This window comes from Nerophis lumbriciformis, linkage group LG04 (genome assembly GCF_033978685.3).
Source record: "Nerophis lumbriciformis linkage group LG04, RoL_Nlum_v2.1, whole genome shotgun sequence".
Classification (NCBI taxonomy): Eukaryota; Metazoa; Chordata; class Actinopteri; order Syngnathiformes; family Syngnathidae; genus Nerophis; species Nerophis lumbriciformis.
This window is the reverse complement of record NC_084551.2, coordinates 577,771-605,478: the sequence shown is the minus strand read 5'-3', so window position 1 is coordinate 605,478 and position 27,708 is coordinate 577,771. Positions and strand designations below refer to the sequence as shown.

The following is a 27,708-nucleotide window of genomic DNA, read 5'->3' as shown; positions in this document are numbered from 1 at the left end:
CTGGTGTCGGTCCACTCTGTTTCCTGAGATCCAGGGTCAACGCAGCCGTCTACCAGCAAGTTTTAGAGCACTTCATGCTTCCTGCCGCTGACCTGCTCTATGGAGATGGAGATTTCAAGTTCCAACAGGACTTGGCGCCTGCACACAGCGCAAAATCTACCCGTGCCTGGTTTACGGACCATGGTATTTCTGTTCTAAATTGGCCCGCCAACTCCCCTGACCTTAGCCCCATAGAAAATCTGTGGGGTATTGTGAAAAGGAAGATGCAGAATGCCAGACCCAAAAACGCAGAAGAGTTGAAGGCCACTATCAGAGCAACCTGGGCTCTCATAACACCTGAGCAGTGCCAGAAACTCATCGACTCCATGCCACGCCGCATTAACGCAGTAATTGAGGCAAAAGGAGCTCCAACCAAGTATTGAGTATTGTACATGCTCATATTTTTCATTTTCATACTTTTCAGTTGGCCAACATTTCTAAAAATCCCTTTTTCGTATTAGCCTTAAGTAATATTCTAATTTTGTGACACACGGAATTTTGGATTTTCATTTGTTGCCACTTCAAATCATCAAAATTAAATGAAATAAACATTTGAATGCATCAGTCTGTGTGCAATGAATAAATATAATGTACAAGTTACACCTTTTCAATGCAATTACTGAAATAAATCAAGTTTTTCAAAATATTCTAATTTACTGGCTTTTACCTGTATATAATGTTGTAAAAACCAATGGTAATTGACCACAGCAATTCTGGCAACTAAGCTGCCAGCTTTTTCCATAAAAAATGCCGTAGAATGTTGTAAAAAAAAACGCTATATTTAAAAAAAAAAATAAAAGTTTGTAAATGTTAAGTTCTTACTGTAAAATTGACAGTCTACTTAAAACAATTTATATAATTAATAATGAAATCCAGAGGCAAATTGGTACATTATTCACTGTTACAAGCGGCCCTCTGAGGGCAACCATAACTGCGATGTGACCCTCAATGAAAACCAGTTTGACACGCCTGCTCTAATGCTTAGTGAAATATGACTGCCTAAGCAATGGTATTAACTAGTGCATGTATACTTTGCTGAGCTTGATAGTGTGCTTGCATGGTCATGTGTCAGCTGGCCAACCCCTTCCTTTCCTGTTTAGATTGTGGTAAAAAACAAAAAAAACCTCTTGTTGTTGGTTGGTTCTTTTTTAAACTCCATTCTTTCCTTGTCAACCTACAACCTACAGACAACTCTGACTTCCAATAGAAGAACATTTGTAATGTTGACATGACCCCTTGTGGTGATAAGCTATTACTGCACTAACTTGAGATCTTAAATGATATATCATGTATTTGTCTTCCAGATCCTCAAAGTTTCAGTGCCACCTCACATAGCCACTGAACTGGGTAAGTCATTATTCCTGTCATTGTCACTATTATTATAAACACACTGTAGTGCAGTGTTTTTCAACCTTTTTTGAGCCAAGGCACGTTTCTTTCATTAAAAAAAATGCGGAGGCACACCACCAGCAGAAATCATTAAAAAACGAAACTCAGTTGACAGTAAAGAGTCGTCACAATTGTTGGATATGACTTTAAAGCATAACCGACCATGCATCACTATAGCTCTTGTCTCAAATTAGGTGTACTGTCACCACCTGTCACATCACGCCGTGACTTATTTTGCCTTTAATGCTGTTTTCCTGTGTGTAGTGTTTTAGTTATTGTCTTGCGCTCCTATTTTGGTGGCTTTTTCTCTTTTTTTGGTATTTTCCTGTAGCAGTTTCATGTCTTCCTTTGAGCGATATTTCCCGCATCTACTTTATTTTAGCAATCGAGAATATTTCAGTTGTTTTTATCCTTCTTTGTGGGGACATTGTTGATTGTCATGTCACGTTCGGATGTACATTGTCTTTGCTCCACAGTAAGTCTTTGCTGTCGTCCAGCATTCTGTTTTTGTTTACTTTGTAGCAAGTTCAGTTTTAGTTTTGTTCCACATAGCCTTCCCTAAGCTTCATTGCCTTTTCTTAGGGGCACTCACCTTTTGTTTATTTTTGGTTTAAGCATTTGACACCTTTTTTACCTACACGCTGCCTCCCGCTGTTTCCGACATCTACAAAGCAATTAGCTACCTGCTGCCACCTACTGATTAGGAAGAGTATTACACGGTTGCTCTGCCGAGCTCTAGACAGCACCGACATTCAACAACAACACATGATTTGCAGACTATAATTACTGGTTTACAAAAAATATTTTTTAACCCAAATAGGTGAAATTAGATCATCTCCCACGGCACACCAGACTGTATCTCACAGTGGTTGAAAAACACTGCTGTAAAAACACTGCCTTTCAAGTCGCCTGGACTACTGCAATGCATTTTATGCTGGCATTAGCCAAAAAGCTCTCTCACAGAACGTGGCAGCAGGACTTTTAACAGGGGCCAGGAGACGCCAGCATATAACCCCAATTCTTCAGAGTTTGCACTGGCTCCTTGTTCATCTTAGAATTGATTTTAAAACCTTGCTGTTTGTTTTTAAAGCTTTACATGGACTGGCACCTCAGTATATCTCGGACCTCATCCAAATTTACAATCCTGCGCGCGCTCTGAGGTCCGAGAGCCAGCTCCAGCTCGTGGTGCCCAAGACCAGACTTAAAACCAGGGGAGACGGGGCCTTCTCTGTGGTCGGCCCTAAGCTCTGGAACACTCTGCCCCTCCATGTTCCAACTGCTCCCACAGTGGACTGTTTTAAGTCTCGTCTTAAGATCCACTTTTATTCTCTGGCTTTTAACACTACGTGAGTTGTCAATCAATCAATAAATCAATGTTTATTTATATAGCCCTAAATCACAAGTGTCTCAAAGGGCTGCACAAGCCACAACGACATCCTCTGTACAAAGCCCACATAAGGGCAAGGAAAAACTCACCCCAGTGGGACGTCGATGTGAATGACTATGAGAAACCTTGGAGAGGACCGCATATGTGGGTAACCCCCCCCCCCCTCTAGGGGAGACCGAAAGCAATGGATGTCGAGTGGGTCTAACATAATATTGTGAGAGTCCAGTCCATAGTGGATCCAACATAATAGTAAGAGTCCAGTCCATAGTGGGGCCAGCAGGACACCATCCCGAGCGGAGACGGGTCAGCAGCGCAGAGATGTTCCCAGCCGATGCACAGGCGAGCGGTCCACCCCGGGTCCCGACTCTGGACAGCCAGCACTTCATCCATGGCCACCGGACCTGTGCCCACCCCCCCTCCACAAGGGATAGAGGGGAGCAGAGGAGAGAAGAAAAGAAACGGCAGATCAACTGGTCTAACAGGGGGGCTATTTAAAGGCTAGAGTATACAAATGAGTTTTAAGATGGGACTTAAATGCTTCTACTGAGGTAGCATCTCTAATTGTTACCGGGAGGGCATTCCATAGTACTGGAGCCCGAATAGAAAACGCTCTATAGCCCGCAGACTTTTTTTGGGCTCTGGGAATCACTAATAAGCCGGAGTTCTTTGAACGCAGATTTCTTGCCGGGACATATGGTACAATGCAATCGACAAGATAGGACGGAGCTAGACCGTGTAGTATTTTATACGTAAGTAGTAAAACCTTAAAGTCGCATCTTAAGTGCACAGGAAGCCAGTGCAGGTGAGCCAGTATAGGTATATATATATGTATATATGTATATAAAGGTATATACAGTATAGGCATAATATGATCAAACTTTCTTGTTCTTGTCAAAAGTCTAGCAGCCGCATTTTGTACCAACTGTAATCTTTTAATGCTAGACATAGGGAGACCCCAAAATAATACGTTACAGTAGTCGAGACGAGACGTAACGAACGCATGAATAATGATCTCAGCGTCGCTAGTGGACAAAATGGAACGAATTTTAGCGATATTACGGAGATGAAAGAAGGCCGTTTTAGTAACACTCTTAATGTGTGACTCAAAGGAGAGAGTTGTTTTAGTAACACTCTTAATGTGTGACTCAAACGAGAGAGTTGTTTTAGTAACACTCTTAATGTGTGACTCAAAGGAGAGAGTTGTTTTAGTAACACTCTTAATGTGTGACTCAAAGGAGAGAGTTGTTTTAGTAACACTCTTAATGTGTGACTCAAAGGAGAGAGTTGTTTTAGTAACACTCTTAATGTGTGACTCAAAGGAGAGAGTTGTTTTAGTAACACTCTTAATGTGTGACTCAAAGGAGAGAGTTGTTTTAGTAACACTCTTAATGTGTGACTCAAAGGAGAGAGTTGTTTTAGTAACTCTCTTAATGTGTGACTCAAAGGAGAGAGTTGTTTTAGTAACTCTCTTAATGTGTGATTCAAAGGAGAGAGTTGTTTTAGTAACACTCTTAATGTGTGACTCAAAGGAGAGAGTTGTTTTAGTAACACTCTTAATGTGTGACTCAAAGGAGAGAGTTGTTTTAGTAACACTCTTAATGTGTGACTCAAAGGAGAGAGTTGTTTTAGTAACACTCTTAATGTGTGACTCAAAGGAGAGAGTTGTTTTAGTAACACTCTTAATGTGTGACTCAAAGGAGAGAGTTGTTTTAGTAACACTCTTAATGTGTGACTCAAAGGAGAGAGTTGTTTTAGTAACACTCTTAATGTGTGACTCAAAGGAGAGAGTTGTTTTAGTAACACTCTTAATGTGTGATTCAAAGGAGAGAGTTGTTTTAGTAACACTCTTAATGTGTGACTCAAAGGAGAGAGTTGTTTTAGTAACACTCTTAATGTGTGACTCAAAGGAGAGAGTTGTTTTAGTAACACTCTTAATGTGTGACTCAAAGGAGAGAGTTGTTTTAGTAACACTCTTAATGTGTGACTCAAAGGAGAGAGTTGTTTTAGTAACACTCTTAATGTGTGACTCAAAGGAGAGAGTTGTTTTAGTAACACTCTTAATGTGTGACTCAAAGGAGAGAGTTGGGTGGAAGATAATACCCAGATTCTTTACTGATTCGCCTTGTGTAATTGTTTGGTTGTCAAATGTTAAGGTGGTATTATTAAATAAATGTCGGTGTTTAGCAGGACCGATAATCAGCATTTCCGTTTTCTTGGCGTTGAGTTTCAAGAAGTTAGCGGACATCCATTGTTTAATTTCATTAAGACACGCCTCCAGCTGACTACAATCCGGCGTGTTGGTCAGCTTTAGGGGCATGTAGAGTTGGCTGTCATCAGCATAACAATGAAAGCTAACACCGTATTTGCGTATGATGTCGCCTAGCGGCAGCATGTAAATACTAAAGAGTGCAGGGCCAAGAACCGAACCCTGAGGAACTCCGCACGTTACCTTAACATAGTCCGAGGTCACATTATTATGGGAGCCGCACTGCATCCTGTCAGTAAGATAAGAGTTAAACCATGACAAAGCTAAGTCTGACATACCAATACGTGTTTTGATACGCTCTAATAAAATATTATGATCGACGGTATGGAAAGCAGCGCTTTAACACTACGTGAGTTGTGTGGTCTTCTGTTGTCCTGTGTTTTTAAAATTTTGATTTCTATTTACTGTTTTTAATTGGTTTTACCCTTTAAAATCGTTTTTAATCATATTTATTTTATATTGGTTTTATATGTATTTATTTTTTGTTTTAATTCAGTCATTGGTGGAGCTAAGGATAATATTTGAATATTGTTTTTAATATTGTTGTGCAGCACTTTGGAAACATTTTGTTGTTTAAATGTGCTGTATAAATAAAGTGGATTGTGTTTGTGACACGACATGACATACTCTTCTCCTCCGTAGACCGGACCCGCGCAGATATGCTGTCTGATGACGTCCAAAAACGTTTTGCCTACGAGGTCCAGTTCATGCAGGCCGTCGAAGTGGCCAAACAGCTGGAAGACTTCAGGTGGGGAATCCGTCCTTCTTTCCCTTCAGAAACTACCATGCTCTCCTTTTACTGTCCTCCAACCATCGGTCCTGCACAGGCAGAAGAGGATGATGGGAATGACGCCCAACGAGGCCGAGCTAATCGATGTGGAGAACCATTATCCCACAGACCGCGTCCCCATGGAGATGAAGGAGAAGTCTGTCGCCGAGAACCTGCTTGACAAGATGTCTGAGACACAGTGAGTGTAAATACTGCACATGCTGCACTATTTCCATCAGCGCAAGTGTGTAAATGTCATTAGGTGCACATTCCAATATTATTGTTTGCCTTCAAGAGGAACACGAAGAAACTCGATCACTTTTCCCCAGAGGAAATATGGGGTCAAACTTTTGCTTTTAGAAAATCTTTATTAACTTGCTTGCAACATTTAATTAGCATTTCAACACTAAACAACATCTTTAAACACTATTGTCTCACTCAGTGGCCTAGTGGTTAGAGCAGGGGTCCCCAAACTACGGTCCGCGGGCCAGATCCGGCCCGCCAGCGTCCAAAATCAGGCCCGGGGGAAGTCTCAAGTATTAAAAAAAAAAATATATATATATTTTTTTTTTTATTTCTTTTTTTTTTTCTGTCTTTTCTTATCCACTTTGTACCGCTTGCTACTCAGGGTGTCTTCTAGCCGCTCAGGCAAATCATATTGTCTAAAAATGCATTTTCTCATCGATAACGTGACATCATTGCGCGCGGCGGAAAGTGCGCTATATAAATGTCTAATATATATATCTAATATATATATATATATATATCTAATATATATATATCTAATATATATATATTAGAGATGCGCGGTTTGCGGGCACAACCGCGGAGTCCGCGGATCGGGCGGATGAAATTAAAATTAGATTTTATCCGCAGGTCGGGTCGGGTCGGGCGGTTGAAATAAAAAAAAATTAGATTTTAAATAGATTCAGGCGGGTGGCAGTTAAACCAATTGGGAAATATATATACATAGTTAAATGTTGTTACCCACATACGAAAAACGAGCAGGCACCTGCAGCATATGCCACAACAGAAGAAGAAAAAAAAAAGAGATGGACACTTTTACGAAGCGGAGAAGGGACGCCTCGCCGGGGTCCGGGACCGAGGCCCCTTCCCCCGAGAGGGCCCCACCGGGAGCCGTAGCTGAGGCGATCCGCGAGAAGGGCCCGACGCACGTCCAGGGTCACCACCGCGCCCACCGCACCGACACCCCGCCTCGTCCGCCTTCGCCGCGGCCGGCGTCACGCGCAGCAGGTAAGCAGCTTACCTGCCCGCCACCCCCGTGGCCGGGGGCTCGTAACAGGGGTCACTCCGCATGCTCCGCCCGCGCAGCTTACCTGCCCGCCACCCCCGTTGCCGGGGGCGCGTAACAGGGGTCACTCCGCGCGCAGTGCGCTCACGAAAGGGGTGGGGCTCACCCTGGTTGATATAGACAAGGAGTGTGTAACAACCCACCTGCCGAATCAACTAGCCCTGAAAATGGATGGCGCTGGAGCGTCGGGCCCATATACCCAGCCGTCGCCGGCAGCGAGACGCGCTTGGAGGTGCGCTCAGCGCGGCTCCCATATGATTGCGCACTGGTGTGCGTCTGGGTCGTGACAGCGTGGCACGCGAATGTCTGTGCTGCATTGGATCAGTCTCCTTTCTTTAACAGGCAAAAGCTTTATAACCTCACTAATGCCTTGCATCGTCTATATTAGATATATAACAACGGGCGGGTGCGGGCGGATGCGGTTCTGATCAAATGTTAGATCGGGTGGATGGCGGATGGTTGACGACTTTCTGATGCGGTTGCGGATGAAATAATTGCTTATCCGCGCATCTCTAATATATATATATATATATATATATATATATATATATATATATATATATAATAAATATATATATATATATGTCTATATATACACATATATATCATATATATATATATATATCATATATATATATATATATATATATTAGATACATTTTTAGTCTATGACTCGGCCGGGGTTTGCACTCACAACCTACCGATCTCAGGGCGGACACTCTAACCCAGGGGTCGGGAACCTTTTTGGCTGAGGAGCCATGAAAGCCAAATATTTTAAAATGTATTTCCGTGAGAGCCATATAATATTTTTTAACACTGAATACAACTAGATGCGTACATTTTTAAGTAAGACCAACATTTTTAGAGAATAATAAGTCTCTTATTCTTTTTAATAACATTGTTATTCTGAAGCTAGCCAATAATAAATAAAATACTTCTTACCATTAATGCGACTTCTTGAACAGGTGCGGTAGAAAACGGATGAATGGATTAAAATACATGACAATGTTTTATGTTTTGAACGTTATTTTTATCACTGTGATTACCAGCTGACTTATTCTTTACTTATCGTGTTAAAGGCCTACTGAAACCCTACCGACCACGCAGTCTGATAGTTTATATATCAATGATGAAATATTAACATTGCAACACATGCCAATACGGCCGGGTTAGCTTACTAAAGTGCAATTTTAAATTTTGCGCCGAAATATCCTGCTGAAAACGTCTCGGTATGATGACGTCAGCCCGTGACGTCACGGAGTGTAGAGGACATTTTGGGACAGCATGGTGGCCAGCTATTACCGGTAAGTCGTCTGTTTTCATCGCAAAATTCCACAGTATTCTGGACATCTGTGTTGATGAATCTTTTGCAATTTGTTCAATGAACAATGGAGACAGCAAAGAAGAAAGCTATAGGTGGGAAGCGGTGTATTGCGGTCGACTTCAGCAACACAAACACAGCCGGTGTTTCATTGTTTACATTCCCGAAAGATGACAGTCAAGTTTTATCATTGGCCTGTGGAGAACTGGGACAACAGAGACTCTTACCAGGAGGACTTTGAGTTGGATACGCAGACGCGGTACCGTGAGTACGCAGCTGCGGCTTCCAAACATTTGATCGCTTGCCCGTACGTGAATGCCGCTATGTGCATGGCACGTACGTAACTTTGGGGACTTTGGGGAAATATATGTGCTGTATGAACTTTGGGGAGGTGAACGGTACTTTGGGCTGTGGGATTGAGTGTGTTGTGCAGGTGTTTGAGTTGTATTGGCGGGTTATATGGACTGGAGGGGGGAGGTGTTTGTTATGCGGGATTAATTTGTGGCATATTAAATATAAGCCTGGTTGTGTTGTGGCTAATAGAGTCTTGTGTTTATTTACTGTTTTAGTCATTTCCAGCTGAATATCAGGTCCCACCCGCCTCTCACAGCATCTTCCCTATCTGAATCGCTCCCACTGCCCTCTAGTCCTTCACTCTCACTTTCCTCATCCACGAATCTTTCATCCTCGCTCAAATTAATGGGGAAATTGTCGCTTTCTCGGTCCGAATCGCTCTCGCTGCTGGTGGCCATGATTGTAAACAATGTGCAGATGTGAGGAGCTCCACAACCTGTGACGTCACGCTACTCGTCTGCTACTTCCGGTACAGGCAAGGCTTTTTTATCAGCGACCAAAAGTTGCGAACTTTATCGTCGATGTTCTCTACTAAATCCTTTCAGCAAAAATATGGCAATATCGCGAAATGATCAAGTATGACACATAGAATGGACCTGCTATCCCCGTTTGAATAAGAAAAGCGCATTTCAGTAGGCCTTTAAGCAATGTCAGCTAAGATTTATCTGAGAGTCAGATGCAGTCATCAAAAGAGCCACATCTGGCTCTAGAGCAATAGGTTCCCTACTCCTGCTCTAACCACTAAGCTACTGAGTAGGACTCTTAAAGGGGCATCGAGCGTGACATTTTCCTAAAGGCGGGCTATCTGATGGGACTAAATCAGGGGTTGGCAACCCAAAATGTTGAAAGACATGTCATTGGACCAAAAATACCAAAAAAAATCTGTCTGGAGCCGCAACGAATTAAAGTTAAGTTAAAAGTTCAAGTACCAATGAGGTGTGGCGAAATTATTCTCTGCATTTGACCCATCACAAGCCTTAAATAAGTGTTATAATGAAGGCAACACATGATGTAAGTGGCTATATTAGCCTACTATCAAAGGCTAACACAAATCTTCGTTGACAGAAATGTTGTATATTAATTTTTATTCCACACATTTTTACAACATTGGAAAACATTAGTAAAATTGAGGCTTCTCACAGGATGAGATAACTTACTGGCTTTTAATGGCCAAAGGTATAGATGTGTGTCTCCAAGTTAAAGGAAACAGCAGGCTGTCTTCTTCTAATGGATTTATTACAATCTTTGCAAGCTGGGTAATGTTTGCTGTGGTCTGGAACAACATGGCACACAAAACGACTATCAGAAATGCAGCCAATATTACATACAGATAATGTGTCGTGCGACATGCAAATATAAATGAAATACACAGAGGACATAAGTAAAGAAAATTAAATGAGCTCGAATATACCTACAAACGAGGCATAATGATGCAATATGTTATCTTGTTAGCATCGATTAGCTTGCAGTCATGGATTGACCGAATATGCCTGATAAGCACTCCAGCAAATCAACAAAGCTCACCTCTGTGCATTCACGCACAGCATAAAACGTTTGGCAGACAAAATGAGACAAAGGAGGAGTGGCATAAAACGCGTCCTTCTGTGGCAGCATCGGAGAAAGTTGTACATGTACCGGTAAACAAACTATGGTGAGTTCAAGGATCGCTGAAATTAGTAGGACAAAACGGTGCTTGGCAAATACTCTCAAAAGTGAAGCATGTACAGCATAAACAGTGGGATTTCTAACAATTAGGAAGGTTTGTGTCATGTTTGTTCTCCCACAGAAAATACAATATATTTGAATATACTTTTTCCATTTTCATACATCTCTAAAAGAGGTCCAAGGACCCACGAGGGCGGCGCTAACCTGACCTAAATGTTGCAAAAGAAAAACTCACAAATGGCCAAAGACAAAATATAATGTTCCCAGCTGAGGTTTCATGCAAAGTAATGTAAAGTTTTGTGTCAGGTTCAAACACTGATGACATCTATTAAACAGACAAGAAGCAAGGAATCATGCAGAGACAGAGTTCAATTTTGCTCAATTGAGGAGAGATGTTATTTGAGCTGTACTCTAGTTACAAATCCAAACTACGTTCTAAAGTGTAGCCCACGTGCTTCCTCTATTTATTTGGGAGGTCCCTCGTTACATCACTGAAGCTGTCGCTGAGGGAAGGGGGTAATCTCCACAGCTCCAGTTAGACACGATATATGATTACACAAAAATGCAAATGTGTTGACAGTCGTGATATCGCCTTGTCTCTGCTCTGTCTGCGTCACGGTACTCGATGTTCGGCCTTGGCAGTCAGCAGGCCGATTCTGGAAACAGACACTGATACCAGACTGGCTTGCAATCTTTTGGATTGCCAGCTTTGCACAGACAAAGAAAAATACAATTTCAGCACAATTGATAATAACTATAGCAACGGCCCTTAAGCATAAGAGTTGTGTGATAATATATACATCATTATTCTAACATTTTACAACAACGTTATAGTTTAAATCTCACTTGGAAAAAAAAAAAGATATTTGAGATGAGCAATTTTCAATAAAGGGGAACAAAGTTAAACGCAGGTTTCATTTCCCAGTCTACACAGGAGTAAAAGTCCAGACTATTTTGTTAATCTCACTATAATCAGTCACCTGACAGGCATTGTGAGACACATTCAGCGGCAGATTTAGACGATTATAAAAGAGCTGAAGGAATCGGCGAGGCCTGAGAAGAAAAAAGTCGGCCGCAGTGCCACGCTGGCAGGAAGTCTCTCCGCTGGCATCTGGCCAGCTGGAGGGAAGTTGGCTGCCTTGGCGAGGGTCCTGCTGCAGAGGGGAGCAGAATTTGGGAAAGCATTTGCACACAATTGGAGCAATAATGTCTCGTTTATAATGCAACTTCATCATAGCTAAATAAAGGAGTGCACAAATGGCTTCCCTCTTCACTTCAAGTATGTTGTGAACATCCTGCAAAGTCAATCATTCAGCTTGTACAAACACATCCTTGTATCATCTGACAATCATTTCTTTATTCCCTCACATGCTCACCCCTCTCGCCACATCCTCTCAAAGCCTCCCCGCCCTAGCGATGGAACACCATTTGATTGGATTATGCAGGGAAATCCCGGGGAAAGCCCTCCCACCCTTTATGTTGACAACAAAACACGAGTGTCACGTTTCCACAGTCTTGCCTGCATGTTGCATCAGACTGAGAAGAGGTTAAATAGCATTTCCGTTTGCGCTGGAGCATTCCTGACGTGGGATTTCTGCAGAAGACACTTACTAGAGACGGAAAACTCGGCTTATCTTAATGCAATTTTAGCTTTTTGGACAAATTCTCAATTTCGTTTTATCCAGTTTTGGATGCAGCCGCCCTTTTTATTTTATTGATTAGTTTTTTTCCTTTTTTTGAATCCATAATAGAATATGTTCAATAGCTTCTGCTCTGAACAAAATAACACAACAGTAAGTTTTGAGTTGGATCAGGCCAAGCGTAAGCACTTTCGCTTCCACCGGCCCAAATCACAACGAGCATCAATACTAGCCGGTCGCACGCGAGAGAGGGAAAATGCTACTTAAAAAGAAGAGGTGAGTGTGGAGATGAGAGGTTTCACGGCTTAAATGCACCCTAAACATCACCTTTGCTTCCCTTTCAGACCCACCATCGTCTCGGATGAGGAGAAATGGTAAGTTCAGATGTTTTATTTGATATTATATACATTTATCAAGAGTGTTTTTCTTCAAATTGGGTGTGGTCACATTGCAGAGGTTTGGCTCAAAGACAAAAAAAAAAGAGTCAGCGCTCGTTGAATTCTTATGCATTGTTAAATTGAAAGTCTGTTACAGTTATTATATCATTGCACAATTTAGTCTAAATGTTCGGCTCCCTTGGAAGTAAACAAAGTGCTGCTTATGTTAAGGCTGTCATCTCTGTGACCATGTGAACAATGAGGGATTTTATGTGCAATGAGGATCCTCCCCCTTTTTAACTCTTTTCTTCTGCTTCTGTCATCATTTTGTCTCCTCCTCTTTTTTTTTTGCCCCGCCCTTAGCATGGCGCCCCCCAATGATGCAATACTGAATGACAAAAATGAGCATATCAAATTCATATGATAACTTTGAATACCTTATCTCGTCCACTCTAAAGTTGCATTTACACTGCAGGTTTAGGTGCCCCAATATATATATATATATATATATATATATATATATATATATATATATATATATATATACAGGTAAAAGCCAGTAAATTAGAATATTTTGAAAAACTTGATTTATTTCAGTAATTGCATTCAAAAGGTGTAACTTGTACATTATATTTATTCATTGCACACAGACTGATGCATTCAAATGTTTATTTCATTTAATTTTGATGATTTGAAGTGGCAACAAATGAAAATCCAAAATTCCGTGTGTCACAAAATTAGAATATTACTTAAGGCTAATACAAAAAAGGGATTTTTAGAAATGTTGACCAACTGAAAAGTATGAAAATGAAAAATATGAGCATGTACAATACTCAATACTTGGTTGGAGCTCCTTTTGCCTCAATTACTGCGTTAATGCGGCGTGGCATGGAGTCGATGAGTTTCTGGCACTGCTCAGGTGTTATGAGAGCCCAGGTTGCTCTGATAGTGGCCTTCAACTCTTCTGCGTTTTTGGGTCTGGCATTCTGCATCTTCCTTTTCACAATACCCCACAGATTTTCTATGGGGCTAAGGTCAGGGGAGTTGGCGGGCCACTTTAGAACAGAAATACCATGGTCCGTAAACCAGGCACGGGTAGATTTTGCGCTGTGTGCAGGCGCCAAGTCCTGTTGGAACTTGAAATCTCCATCTCCATAGAGCAGGTCAGCAGCAGGAAGCATGAAGTGCTCTAAAACTTGCTGGTAGACTGCTGCGTTGACCCTGGATCTCAGGAAACAGAGTGGACCGACACCAGCAGATGACATGGCACCCCAAACCATCACCCAAACATGCAAATTTTGCATTTCCTTTGGAAATCGAGGTCCCAGAGTCTGGAGGAAGACAGGAGAGGCACAGGATCCACGTTGCCTGAAGTCTAGTGTAAAGTTTCCACCATCAGTGATGGTTTGGGGTGCCATGTCATCTGCTGGTGTCGGTCCACTCTGTTTCCTGAGATCCAGGGTCAACGCAGCCGTCTACCAGCAAGTTTTAGAGCACTTCATGCTTCCTGCTGCTGACCTGCTCTATGGAGATGGAGATTTCAAGTTCCAACAGGACTTGGCGCCTGCACACAGCGCAAAATCTACCCGTGCCTGGTTTACGGACCATGGTATTTCTGTTCTAAATTGGCCCGCCAACTCCCCTGACCTTAGCCCCATAGAAAATCTGTGGGGTATTGTGAAAAGGAAGATGCAGAATGCCAGACCCAAAAACGCAGAAGAGTTGAAGGCCACTATCAGAGCAACCTGGGCTCTCATAACACCTGAGCAGTGCCAGAAACTCATCGACTCCATGCCACGCCGCATTAACGCAGTAATTGAGGCAAAAGGAGCTCCAACCAAGTATTGAGTATTGTACATGCTCATATTTTTCATTTTCATACTTTTCAGTTGGCCAACATTTCTAAAAATCCCTTTTTTGTATTAGCCTTAAGTAATATTCTAATTTTGTGACACACGGAATTTTGGATTTTCATTTGTTGCCACTTCAAATCATCAAAATTAAATGAAATAAACATTTGAATGCATCAGTCTGTGTGCAATGAATAAATATAATGTACAAGTTACACCTTTTGAATGCAATTACTGAAATAAATCAAGTTTTTCAAAATATTCTAATTTACTGGCTTTTACCTGTGTGTGTGTGTGTGTGTGTGTGTGTATATATATATATATCAAGAATGTATCTCTTCTTTTTAAGTAATTTTGAGGATTATAGAAAAAACACATTCAGTATCCCATAAAGTTTTAAAAACTGTCAATAAAAGTTCAATATTGTAAACTACAGGTTCACGCTTTAATGAACAAATAAACTGCAAAAACTTTATTTGCCTTAATTGGTCTCTTTACCTTAATTGAACTCTTGAAATTAAATAATTTTTGCACCACATTCTCATTTATTGAGATGCAAACGAATGACTCGCAATTGCAAGTCCATCCATCCATTTTCTACCGCTTGTCCCTTTCGGGGGGGGCGGGGGGTGCTGGAGCCTATGTCAGCTGCATTCGGACGGAAGGCATGGTACACCCTGGACAAGTCGCCACCTCATCGCAGGGCCAACACAGATAAGATTAAAAACCAGTTACTACCAAAAAATTCAAGAAAATATAAATGAACTAAAAGCAGTCTTTTTCTCACAATGTGTCGACTTTTTTGTCATGTATCAGTCTAATTGATCTTTTTTGTAACACGGTTAACAAATGTAGCGCACATTTGTAGTGATTTCTGCACAATAACTCAGATATGGTAACACTAGCGAGCAGTAGAGAATATGAAGTGATTTTTGGCTCAGGACGTATTTTGCTTTATTCATTGACATTTTATTTGCCACCTTATGTTGTATGTTTTGTATATGAGATTTCCAGTTCATTTCATCATCTATTAATACTCCCAAAAATCTTGCTGTGAAAAAGGACGTACGCCAAGTTTTTGTGCGTGAGCAAGCTTAATACATGCCGCCCCCTATGCCTTTATTCCACTTGAACAAATGCTACAGTCAGCACACAAAATTCATGCCTCCTCTCTAATAAATGCCTATTGAGCGCCTGCTACTCTTTCTACTTGACGAATATGTGACAGAGAAAATAAGGTACTAACTGCTTTGTTGTCTTCCGTAGCCAATCCATCTTCTCGGCGGTGGCCTACTACATGAAACACCTCGGGGTGAAAACCAGAGCAGTGGACAGTAAAAAGTCCAGAGGAGGCTTCTTCCGCAGACAGCTGGTCAAGGTAAAAGTCTGCATGTACCGTATTTTTCAGGCCATAAGGCACACTTAAAATCCTTTCATTTTCTCAAAAATCGACGGTGCGTCTTTATAACCCGGTGCGCCTAATGTACGGAATATCTCTGGTTGTGCTTACCGACCTCGAAGCAATTTTATTTGGTACATGGTGTAATGATAAGTGTGACAAGTAGATGGTAGTCACACATAAAAGATTAGACTTAGACTTCCTTTTATTGTCATTCAAATTTGAACTTTACAGTACAGATAAGATATGTGTAGACTGCAATATGACGCCAGTAAACGACACCAAAACTTTAAATCATACTTGCCAACCCTCCCGGATTTTCCGGGAGACTCCCGAAATTCAGCGCCTCTCCCGAAAACCTCCCGGGACAAATTTTCTCCCGAAAATCTCCCGAAATTCAGCCCTCCAGCTCCATGCGGACCTGAGTGACGTGTCAACAGCCTGTATTTACATCCGCTATCCCACAATATAAACAGTGTGCCTGCCCAATCACGTTATAACTGTAGAATGATGGAGGGCGAGTTCTTGGTTTCTTATGTGGGTTTATTGTTAGGCAGTTTCATTAACGTCCTCCCAGCGCGGTAACAACACACAACAACAGCAGTCATGTTCTACCGTAAAGCAGTTCGTCTGCCGTAAACAGCAATGTTGTTGTAATATATTGAGTTGGAGGCAATAACCAGGCGAGGTGATGAAGTACGTCTCTTTACTGTAGACTTCAGAACAGACTCACACACTTGACGTCAGGTGCGCAACACCACGTAAATCGTTGGCCAACCAAAAAGTAACCCCAGTACGCCATAGCCAACATTCACCAGGAGATGGCAACAGACAAACGTAGATCACTCTATTACATTTCTCCCCTTTTAGAAATGTAGAAGTCACTCAAAATAAATAAACAACCCAACCAAAAAATGCAGCAGCTCAATTAGAAAACTGTACTTAAGCCACATTCTTTCTTTTTTTTTTTAGTACTGAACTCTTAACCCTCATTTGTAAACAATAACATGCTTATTATACAAACAGTATTTGTACACCTTTAACACAGATTTTTATACTGTCTTCAGAGATTCCGGTTTTTTGGTGGTACTCGAAACCTTTCTGGGTACCTGCGAAAGGGTGTTCAGCATGGTTGGAAAAATAGTGACAGAGAATAGAACAAGGATGGACAATTCAACCCTTAACTCAACAATGAGTAGATGAGTGTTATGTGTGTGTATACGTGTAAATAAATGAACACTGAAATTCAAGTATTTCTTTTATTTATATATATATATATATATATATATATATATATATATATATATATATATATATATATATATATATATATATATATATATATATGTATATATACAGGTAAAAGCCAGTAAATTAGAATATTTTGAAAAACTTGATTTATTTCAGTAATTGCATTCAAAAGGTGTAACTTGTACATTATATTTATTCATTGCACACAGACTGATGCATTCAAATGTTTATTTCATTTAATTTTGATGATTTGAAGTGGCAACAAATGAAAATCCAAAATTCCGTGTGTCACAAAATTAGAATATTACTTAAGGCTAATACGAAAAAGGGATTTTTAGAAATGTTGGCCAACTGAAAAGTATGAAAATGAAAAATATGAGCATGTACAATACTCAATACTTGGTTGGAGCTCCTTTTGCCTCAATTACTGCGTTAATGCGGCGTGGCATGGAGTCGATGAGTTTCTGGCACTGCTCAGGTGTTATGAGAGCCCAGGTTGCTCTGATAGTGGCCTTCAACTCTTCTGCGTTTTTGGGTCTGGCATTCTGCATCTTCCTTTTCACAATACCCCACAGATTTTCTATGGGGCTAAGGTCAGGGGAGTTGGCGGGCCAATTTAGAACAGAAATACCATGGTCCCTAAACCAGGCACGGGTAGATTTTGCGCTGTGTGCAGGCGCCAAGTCCTGTTGGAACTTGAAATCTCCATCTCCATAGAGCAGGTCAGCAGCAGGAAGCATGAAGTGCTCTAAAACTTGCTGGTAGACGGCTGCGTTGACCCTGGATCTCAAGAAACAGAGTGGACCGACACCAGCAGATGACATGGCACCCCAAACCATCACCCAACCATGCAAATTTTGCATTTCCTTTGGAAATCAAGGTCCCAGAGTCTGGAGGAAGACAGGAGAGGCACAGGATCCACGTTGCCTGAAGTCTAGTGTAAAGTTTCCACCATCAGTGATGGTTTGGGGTGCCATGTCATCTGCTGGTGTCGGTCCACTCTGTTTCCTGAGATCCAGGGTCAACGCAGCCGTCTACCAGCAAGTTTTAGAGCACGTCATGCTTCCTGCTGCTGACCTGCTCTATGGAGATGGAGATTTCAAGTTCCAACAGGACTTGGCGCCTGCACACAGCGCAAAATCTACCCGTGCCTGGTTTACGGACCATGGTATTTCTGTTCTAAATTGGCCCGCCAACTCCCCTGACCTTAGCCCCATAGAAAATCTGTGGGGTATTGTGAAAAGGAAGATGCAGAATGCCAGACCCAAAAACGCAGAAGAGTTGAAGGCCACTATCAGAGCAACCTGGGCTCTCATAACACCTGAGCAGTGCCAGAAACTCATCGACTCCATGCCACGCCGCATTAACGCAGTAATTGAGGCAAAAGGAGCTCCAACCAAGTATTGAGTATTGTACATGCTCATATTTTTCATTTTCATACTTTTCAGTTGGCCAACATTTCTAAAAATCCCTTTTTTGTATTAGCCTTAAGTAATATTCTAATTTTGTGACACACGGAATTTTGGATTTTCCTTTGTTGCCACTTCAAATCATCAAAATTAAATGAAATAAACATTTGAATGCATCAGTCTGTGTGCAATGAATAAATATAATGTACAAGTTACACCTTTTGAATGCAATTACTGAAATAAATCAAGTTTTTCTAAATATTCTAATTTACTGGCTTTTACCTGTATATATCGCTATGGAAGCGCTAAAAACTACCAGTGTAGTGAGTTTACACAATTCACCTACGGAACTTTAGTTATTAGAGAGTTCCGGTCGGACGTTTTTTCACGGGACACATTTCCGGTGTTGTTGTTGTACTAGTGAGCCACGGATGAGGAGATGCTGCTCCGTTATTGATTGAAGTAAAGTCTGAATGTTATTAAAACAGTTAGCTCCTACATTTGACACTTCTTCCACTCCCGTCCTTGCACGCTACACCGCTACAATAAAGATGAGCGGGAGAAGACGCTGTGGAAGGTGAGCCACGTAAATAAGACCGCCCACAAAGCGGCGCATCCTGAAGCGACTGTCAGAAAGCGACTTGAAGATGATCTGTAAAACATCATCTATGCAACATTTTGACCAAGGGACCACCATTACATGTTATGTAGACAGGTGTTTTTCAACCACTGTGATACAGTCTGGTGTGCTGTGGGAGATTATCTGATTTCACCTATTTGGGTTCAAAATATTTTTTGCAGACCAGTAATTATAGTCTGCAAATGATGTGTTGTTGTTGAGTGTCGGTGCTGTCTAGAGCTCGGCAGAGTAACCGTGTAATACTCTTCCATATCAGTAGGTGGCAGCAGGTAGCTAATTGCTTTGTAGATGTCGGAAACAGCGGGAGGCATCGTGCAGGTAAAAAAGGTGTCTAATGCTTAAACCAAAAATAAACAAAAGGTGAGTGCCGCTAAGAAAAGGCATTGATGCTTAGGGAAGGCTATGCAGAACGAAACTAAAACTGAACTGGCTACAAAGTAAACAAAAACAGAATGCTGGACGACAGCAAAGACTTACTGTGGAACTAAAACGGCGTCCACAAAGTACATCAGAACATGACTTGACAATGAACAATGTGCCCACAAAGAAGGATAACAAACAATATCGTTCAAAGAAGACATGAAACTGCTACAGGAAAGTACCGAAAAAAGCCACCAAAATAGGAGCGCAAGACAAGAACTAAAACACTGCACGCAGGAAAACAGCAAAAAAAGCTCAAAATAAGTCATGATGTGATGTGACAGTACACCTACTTTGAGACAAGAGCTAAAGTGATGCATGCTTGGTTATGGTTTAAAGTCATATCCAACAATTGCGACAACGACTTTTTACTGTCAACTGAGTTTCATTTTTTTATGATTTCTACTGGTGGTGTGCCTCCAGATTTTTTCAACGCAAAAAATGTGCCTTGGCTCAAAAATTAGGTTGAAAAACACTGATGTAGACCACAAAGAAATGTTTTAAATCTAGAAAAAAATTATAATCAGTGCGCCTTTTGTATGAAAAAGACCTGAATAGACCCGCTCATCGGCAGTGCGCCTTATAATCCGGTGCGCCCTATGGTCCAGAAAATACGCTATTTCCTACCTCTTTCTTTTTTTGATGTTTTCCAATGCATTTGTAACGTGAGGTTATGTCTGCCCTAAGAGTAAGAAGGATGAGTCCACCAAGACCAAGCCCAGGGGGGGCTTTCCAGGCATCCCCAGCTGGATTGCAGGCAACCGTACGTACGCCACAAACACCTGACTGCCCTCTTTTAGGTCAAGCATTAAGTTGCCAATGACAGTTTGTTGTCCTGCCCTTTCCTGTTACAGCTGAGGTCAAACCTAAAATGGAAGCTGAAGGTACTAGTGTCCCCCCCACCCCCCCTCACCTGTATTGCATATAAGAATAGTCAGACCCTACTAATCAACACAGAAGCATGTCTGCATGTCCCCAATCTCACTACAAGGGATGTGTTTCACTTGATTGAGTGTCTGGTGTTTGGATGTAGTTGGAGTTCCACGCCCCTCAAACCAAACTAACCCCCGCACTCCATGACGCCACATTCGCCATGGCTCTCATTTTCTCCCTCGCTCTCACACTTTGGTTCGACCGTCGGTGCGTTTGCGCTTCATCGTCTCGCTCAACCTCTTCTGCAGCGGACAAGGAGAAAGGCAGTCAGGAGCGTAAGGGTCCCACGCCCTCCCGAGGATCCTTCGTTGACCCCGTGGCGCCCTCCCTCCCCAGCAGGAAGTCGGGTTCCAGCGGAGGCTCCACCCCACTGCCGACATTAGAGGTCACGGATGGCAACGCCAGCATCAGCAACAGCCCTGAGTCTTTGCACCCTGATGGTGAGCATGGTCACAGTTTGAGGAAGGAGCAAATACCTTGTATACATGTACAGTACCTTATTCCGACCATTTTTGACCTCGGGGCACAACTTTTCCACTACATAGGGCCCCGGGGCCCACTCAGATTTTAGCACTAAATTAGTAATCTTACTCTATTTTGATTGTATTCAATAATTATATCCAACTTGCCTACAGTTTACAAGTTTGTCAAATGATATGAAAGCATGTGTTAATCACAAAGATTAAACATTAGGCTTAAGTCAGACTGATTAGAAAAATAATGACTTACCAAATATTCTATATAAGTAGTAAATAACTGACGAAAAATAAATTGACATATAATCATGTTGTACTAAACTAAATAGATAATGAATATGTTTCTTAACTAAACTGTCTATAAAATTAAAGAGCAAATGAAAATACAGCTTCACCCCTTTAGTCATATTTTTTGCGCTTAAGAAACTTCTCTATAATTGTAGCTCCAGACTTCTTCAGTTTGTTTGCTAATGTCATTACTGCCACATTGGGCCCCGACCCTATGGTTAAGAAATATTGTCTTATACAGTACTCATACCTGCCAACTACTCCGGTTTTCCCGTAATTAGTACGGTTTTCATCAACCTATTCCGGGTTACGGTTGCAGTGATAAAAAGTACGGTTTTTCATTAATTAAAAAAAATAAAAATAAATTTAAGTTTTATTCACGAAATCGCGTAACAACAATGACAATCGACACTGCTTCCCGTAACTTCCTATCGAGCCATTCCGAATGCCATGCGCGAGGCTATTTATAGCACCGCTGCCAAGCACGAGGCACCAGTTGCCATTGTTTCCAAACGAGCGAACGATCATGGAATCAGCCGGAGAAAAATGGCAAACGAGTCTTAAACCGAAAAGAAAACTGCAGTCATTCCGTGAAGAATATTCAAAAGCCTATCCGGGAATAATTATCCCTTCCAAAAAGGGTGAAAACTACGCGAATTGCACCTTGTGCAGACAAGATTTTTCGATCGGACACGGAGGAATTAGCGATGTAAAAGACCACGTTGGGACAAAAAAACACAAGTCTAATGCCGTTGCTAGCGATACAAGTGGAAAACTTTCAACGTTTTTCGTCGCCCAAACAGATTCTTTGGATGTGATAAATGCCGAAGTTTTATTTACGGAGGCAATAATTGAGCATGGACTTCCAATCGCACTGGTATGATCAATCTGATAGAATAAATTTGGATTTTAGCCACAAAAAGGTAATGACACCAATGTTATCTATTGGAATTGTTTAGTACTGTTATACTGTTAAAAGTGTTTATACTATTTATGCTTTCAAGTCCAAGTTGAAGAAATCTTGTTAAATGTTGACAGCATAACTACCAAAATACAGAAGTATGTCCTTAATGTTTTTGCAGTGCTATTTCTGTTGAAAAGTTCAAATGATTACATTAGAGATGTGATGTGCCACTTTTCAAGTGTCTGATGGCTTCAATTAATTTTCATGAATTTTTCATATTTTGAATTCTTTTGAAAGGCTTACAAAAAAACTACATTTGAATTGTAATTCCATGCTATTGACAGGACTATTAATTTTAATGAAGTTAGCTTACCATGTTTACAGTATGATAATTGTGATAGAAATGTGAATTTTAGGCACATAATATTTTTTACAATTGAACAAGGCAGTAGATTATACAAGCTTGGACAGAAAGTTAATAATGACACCAATTTTTTTTTTAATGGAATTGTTTAGTACTGTTTTACCATTTGTTTACTGTAAAAAGTGTTTATACTTTCAATTAACAAATTGAAGTCTTGTGAAAGGTTGACAGGATAACTGGCATTAACTGTCAAAATAATTTCAAACTATTGAAGTTAGCTTACAGAATAAACATGTCAATCAACCCATATGATTTTTGCTGTAATATTTTTGTTTTGAAAAGTCACTGTGACTAATAGAAAAGTGATGGTTTTAGCAACATTTTAACCTGTCTGAATGCTAATAATCATTTTGCGTCGGGGGGCGAAGCCTGAACCCCCCACCAGGACTTTGTCCTGGACCTACCAGGGCCTGCGGCCCCTGGACCCTGGCTACTAGGTTTTTCTGATTTCAAAAGTTGGCAGGTATGTAGTTTACAAGTTTGTCAAATGATATGAAAGCATGTGTTAATCACAAAGATTAGTATTTAAATACCACATAAACATTAGGCTTAAGTCAGACTGATTAGAAAAATAATTACTTACCAAATATTCTATATAAGTAATAAATAACTGACAAAAAATAAGTTGACATATAATCATGTTGTACTAAACTAAATAGATAATGAATATGTTTCTTAACTAAACTGTCTATAAAATTAAAGAGCAAATGAAAATACAGCTTCACCCCTTTAGTCATATTTTTTGCGCTTAAGAAACTTCTCTATAATTGTAGCTCCAGACTTCTTCTGTTTGTTTGATAATGTCATTACTGCCACATTGGGCCCCGACCCTATGGTTTAGAAATATTGTCTTATACAGTACTTAATAGAAACATAAATATTACAGACGTCCCGATCCCATTCATTAGATTAATCGGGGGCCAATATTTGCCTTTTTTAACTGCTGATGAGCTGCCAATCTTTACCACAGCTCTGTCCCAGTATCCACACTGCAAAAACTGAAATCTAAGTCAGATTAAATATCTCAAATAAGGGTGATATTTGCTTATTTTCTGTCTGATAAGATCATTCTTCTCACTAAGCAGATTTTATGTTAGTGTTTTACTTGTTTTAAGGATTTTGGTCCTAAATGATCTCAGTAAGATATTACAGCTTGTTGCTGAGATTTGATGACCTATATTGAGTAAAACATGCTTGAAACTAGAATATCAAGTGTTGCAAAGCTGTGTCATCAACACTCACAAGTATAAAACTACTTGTTTAAAGTAATCATTTCTTATTTCAAGCAGGAAAAAAAAAATCATGATCATGCGCATATCATTATGTCAAGATAATGGCACTAGCATTTACTTAATTTAAGAATATTTTTCAACATATTGAGCAAAAAGGTCTCTTTTTTTTCTACCAAGAAAAGTGCATTTGTTATTAGTGAGAATATACTTATTTTAAGGTATTTTTGAGTTCATTGAGTTTAGCTAATTTGACTTGTTTTGGAAAGTCTTGACGAGCCAAATTTTCTTGTTCTATTGGCAGATAATTTTGCTTAGTTCAAATAAAATACCCCTAATTTTTTATTTTTTTTTTCTTGTTTTTGAACACTGACTTTTTACTTGTACTCGCATGAAAGATTCCTTCTAAAAGAAAAGCACGCTCAGGGAGACACAATTATATTTCCAGATCCCTTGTTGCCCACACAAAGGAGGGTCATCTATCCACAGTGCGAAGCCGCTTCTTAAGAAACAAATCCTCACCACCACGGCAGAAAAATAAACAAAGTTTATTTTAAATAGCATTATCACTGGAGGACTAGAGAAAACGAAATGGCTAAGCATGCTACACAAACAAACCCACACATACACAAAGCAGGATGACACAAGAAGCTTCAATGTAAAGTAGGGGTGATCGATCCAGTTGTCAGTACTATTGATACTTAGTATAGTATCAGTATGTAAACGATACTAAAGTGGTTAGATGGATTTTTATTTTTTATTTTTATTGTTATGGAAACATATTTTTTTATCGGGTTGTTGTTCCCAAACTCAAGAAGTGAAGTGTCTGGATACAGGAAGGTTTTGAGGGCAAACCCCAAATAATATACAGTAAATTGAAGCCAATAATAGTTTTTGCTTTTGTTAAGTTATGCACTAGCCACTTTGTTTTGTTAAAAAGTTTTATTGTAGCGTTCAATACCGCAAACCTAATACATCAACGACACTTGCACATTCTCCATTGAATGAGATAAGCTTTATAAAATGTGTCATTGTGTTTACTTTAGTTACTTCTGGTCAAATATTTTCGGTTCTAAAATTTATTGTTGAAAAATCGTATCGGATCTGAGGCCAAAAAATATGGTTGTGATTGGAGGCCAAACATGTTGATTGGGACATTATTTTTGTCGCATAAAAACTGTTGCGTTTGTAGAAAATGGTGTATTTCCAAATAAAAATCATCAACATTTAGTGGAACATATAACATTTTGGTATTGTTTACTTGAGTCATATTGCAGTCTGCATGAATCCCTTATGTGTGACTGCCAACATATTGCAGTCTGCACGTATCTCTTATGTGTGACTGCCATCTACAGGTCACACTTACCATTTTACCATGTACCAAATAAAATAGCTTCGAGGTCGGTAAGCACAACCAAAACTGTCGAGTTTTGAGAAAATGAAAGGACTTTAAGTGCGCCTTATAGTCCGAAAAATACGGTAATATAATTTCTTCTGAAATAAAAACCCTAGCATCCACTCTTACTAGTTAATTGGATGTACAAAAGGACACATTCTGATCATTAAGAATTCTCCACCGATCAATAGTTCAATCATACAAACAGCTTTGGCACAAAATAAGGCCTTGCCTTAAAAAGAAAAAGCCTTTCTTTAAATAAACGCCTGGTACTCATGAGTATTAATATTAGTTCATTTCTTTATGCTTTTAATTGAATTACTGTTTATTGTTTCTATCTGCAGCACTCTGGAAAGTAGTCAGATAAATACATTTCCCTTTGAAATCCATTTATTTGGGGAAATACTCTAATCTACCGGTATCTCAAAAGGCAACACTTCAGCAGTTATATTGGTCTCACTGTTCAGAAGTTATCATTTCAATACAATATTAAGTGAACAGAATATAGGATGACCATTTTTTTCCCCCTTTAAAAGTCTGAAAATGTTGTTAGAGGAGCAGAGATGTATTACATTCAAATTGGCAGGTGGCACCAAGCAGCTGCTTTCCAAGTACCGTATTTTTCTGAGTATAAGTCGCTCCGGAGTATAAGTCGCACCGGCCGAAAATGCATAATAAAGAAGGAAAAAAACATATATAAGTCGCATTTTTGGGGGAAATGTATTTGATAAAACCCAAGACCAAGAATAGACATTTGAAAGGCAATTTAAAATAAATAAAGAATAGTGAACAACAGGCTGAATAAGTGTACGTTATATGAGGCATAAATAACCAACTGGTATGTTAACGTAACATATTATGGTAAGAGTCATTCAAATAACTATAACATATAGAACATGCTATACAATCTGTCACTCCTAATCGCTAAATCCCATGAAATCTTATACGTCTAGTCTCTTACGTGAATGAGATCAATAATATTATTTGATATTTCACGCTAATGTGTTAATAATTTCACACATAAGTCGCTCCTGAGTATAAGTCGCACCCCCGGCCAAACTATGAAAAAAATTGCGACTTATAGTCCGAAAAATACGGTACTCGTTTTCTGTCTTTGTGTCCTTCTGTCCATTTCTTTTTGTCTATTTACAGTAATAGGCTAGTTAGCAAGCGTGCTTGATAATTGTATAATTACTGTACGATTTCTGGTTATTTATATTGCTAGCTAACTAGCATTATTACTTTTTATGTAGCTAACTGGTGTCGATCTGTTTTGTATGTTGCTTTCTAACTGTCTTTCTTTTCTGTCTTTTTAATTTTTTTCTTTCTGGTGATTTACAGTATCGTATTTTTCGGAGTATAAGTCGCTCCGGAGTATAAGTCGCACCGGCCGAAAATGCATAATAAAGAAGGGGAAAAAAAACATATAAGTCGCACTGGAGTATAAGTCGCATTTTTTGGAGAAATGTATTTGATAAAAGCCAACACCAAGAATAGACATTTGAAAGGCAATTTAAAATAAATAAAGAATAGTGAACAACAGGCTGAATAAGTGTACGTTATATGAGGCATAAATAACCAACTGGTATGTTAACGTAACATATTATGGTAAGAGTCATTCAAATAACTATAACATATAGAACATGCTATACGTTTACCAAACAATCTGTCACTCCTAATCGCTAAATCCCATGAAATCTTATACGTCTAGTCTCTTACGTGAATGACATCAATAATATTATTTGATATTTTACGCTAATGTGTTAATAATTTCACACATAAGTCGCTCCTGAGTATAAGTCGCACCCCCGGCAAACTATGAAAAAAACTGCGACTTATAGTCCGAAAAATACGGTACATTGAATTATTTACATTATTTACAATCCGAGGGGTGGGATGTAGGTGTTAGGTTTGGTTGATGTCAGTACTTCAGTCATCAACAATTGCATAATCTGAGAAATGGACATTGAAACAGCTAATCGGACCAATCAATTTTAACACTAAATCACTTTAAACTTGCATTCAAAGACCGTCACCAATACTTCATTTACGTTCCGTAACCTGTATAATAACCAAGTTGTAGCGACATTTGTAAGAGAGAACACTGAAGAACTAGCTTAGGAACACATCTGCGTGCTACGGTATTAGCCGTGAAAGCTAACTACGGCAAAAGATAAGATAGCTCATAAGGGTATTCTCGTAAAATATGCGTGTGTCAATATGCAATGCGTAAATATCGAAATATTTACTTATTACTTATTACTTATTTACTTGAATCACTTTTTGTCAGGCAATATTACATTTAATGAAAATTTTACATAAATGAATACATACAAACACTTTATAAGTATTTATTATGTGCACGAAGAAATAACAGTTACCGTATTTTTCGGACTATAAGTCGCTCCGGAGTATAAGTCGCACCGGCCGAAAATGCATAATAAAGAAGGAAAAAACATATATAAGTCGCACTGGAGTATAAATTGGGGGAATTTATTTGATAAAAGCCAACACCAAGAATAGACATTTGAAAGGCAATTTAAAATAAATCAAGAATAGTGAACAACAGG

At 39.8% G+C, this 27,708-nt stretch overlaps 1 protein-coding gene across 4 annotated transcripts in view; it reads left to right on the top strand.

Annotated features, from left to right (window-relative positions):
- Positions 1–27,708, top strand: part of arhgef1 (Rho guanine nucleotide exchange factor (GEF) 1) — a 156,618-nt gene that overhangs the window by 70,697 nt on the left and 58,213 nt on the right. The window contains exons 5-12 of one of the 4 annotated variants that reach the window (XM_061947230.1): positions 1,344–1,386; positions 5,724–5,829; positions 5,909–6,049; positions 12,487–12,516; positions 15,636–15,747; positions 20,176–20,251; positions 20,343–20,372; positions 20,670–20,861. In XM_061947230.1, the coding sequence (XP_061803214.1) occupies positions 1,344–1,386; positions 5,724–5,829; positions 5,909–6,049; positions 12,487–12,516; positions 15,636–15,747; positions 20,176–20,251; positions 20,343–20,372; positions 20,670–20,861 (730 nt within the window). Of the gene's footprint in view, positions 1–966; positions 1,387–5,723; positions 5,830–5,908; positions 6,050–10,741; positions 12,419–12,486; positions 12,517–15,635; positions 15,748–20,175; positions 20,252–20,342; positions 20,373–20,669; positions 20,862–27,708 lie in introns of those variants that run through there. The other 3 variants (XM_061947207.1, XM_072912941.1, XM_072912942.1) reach the window with 3 other exon arrangements.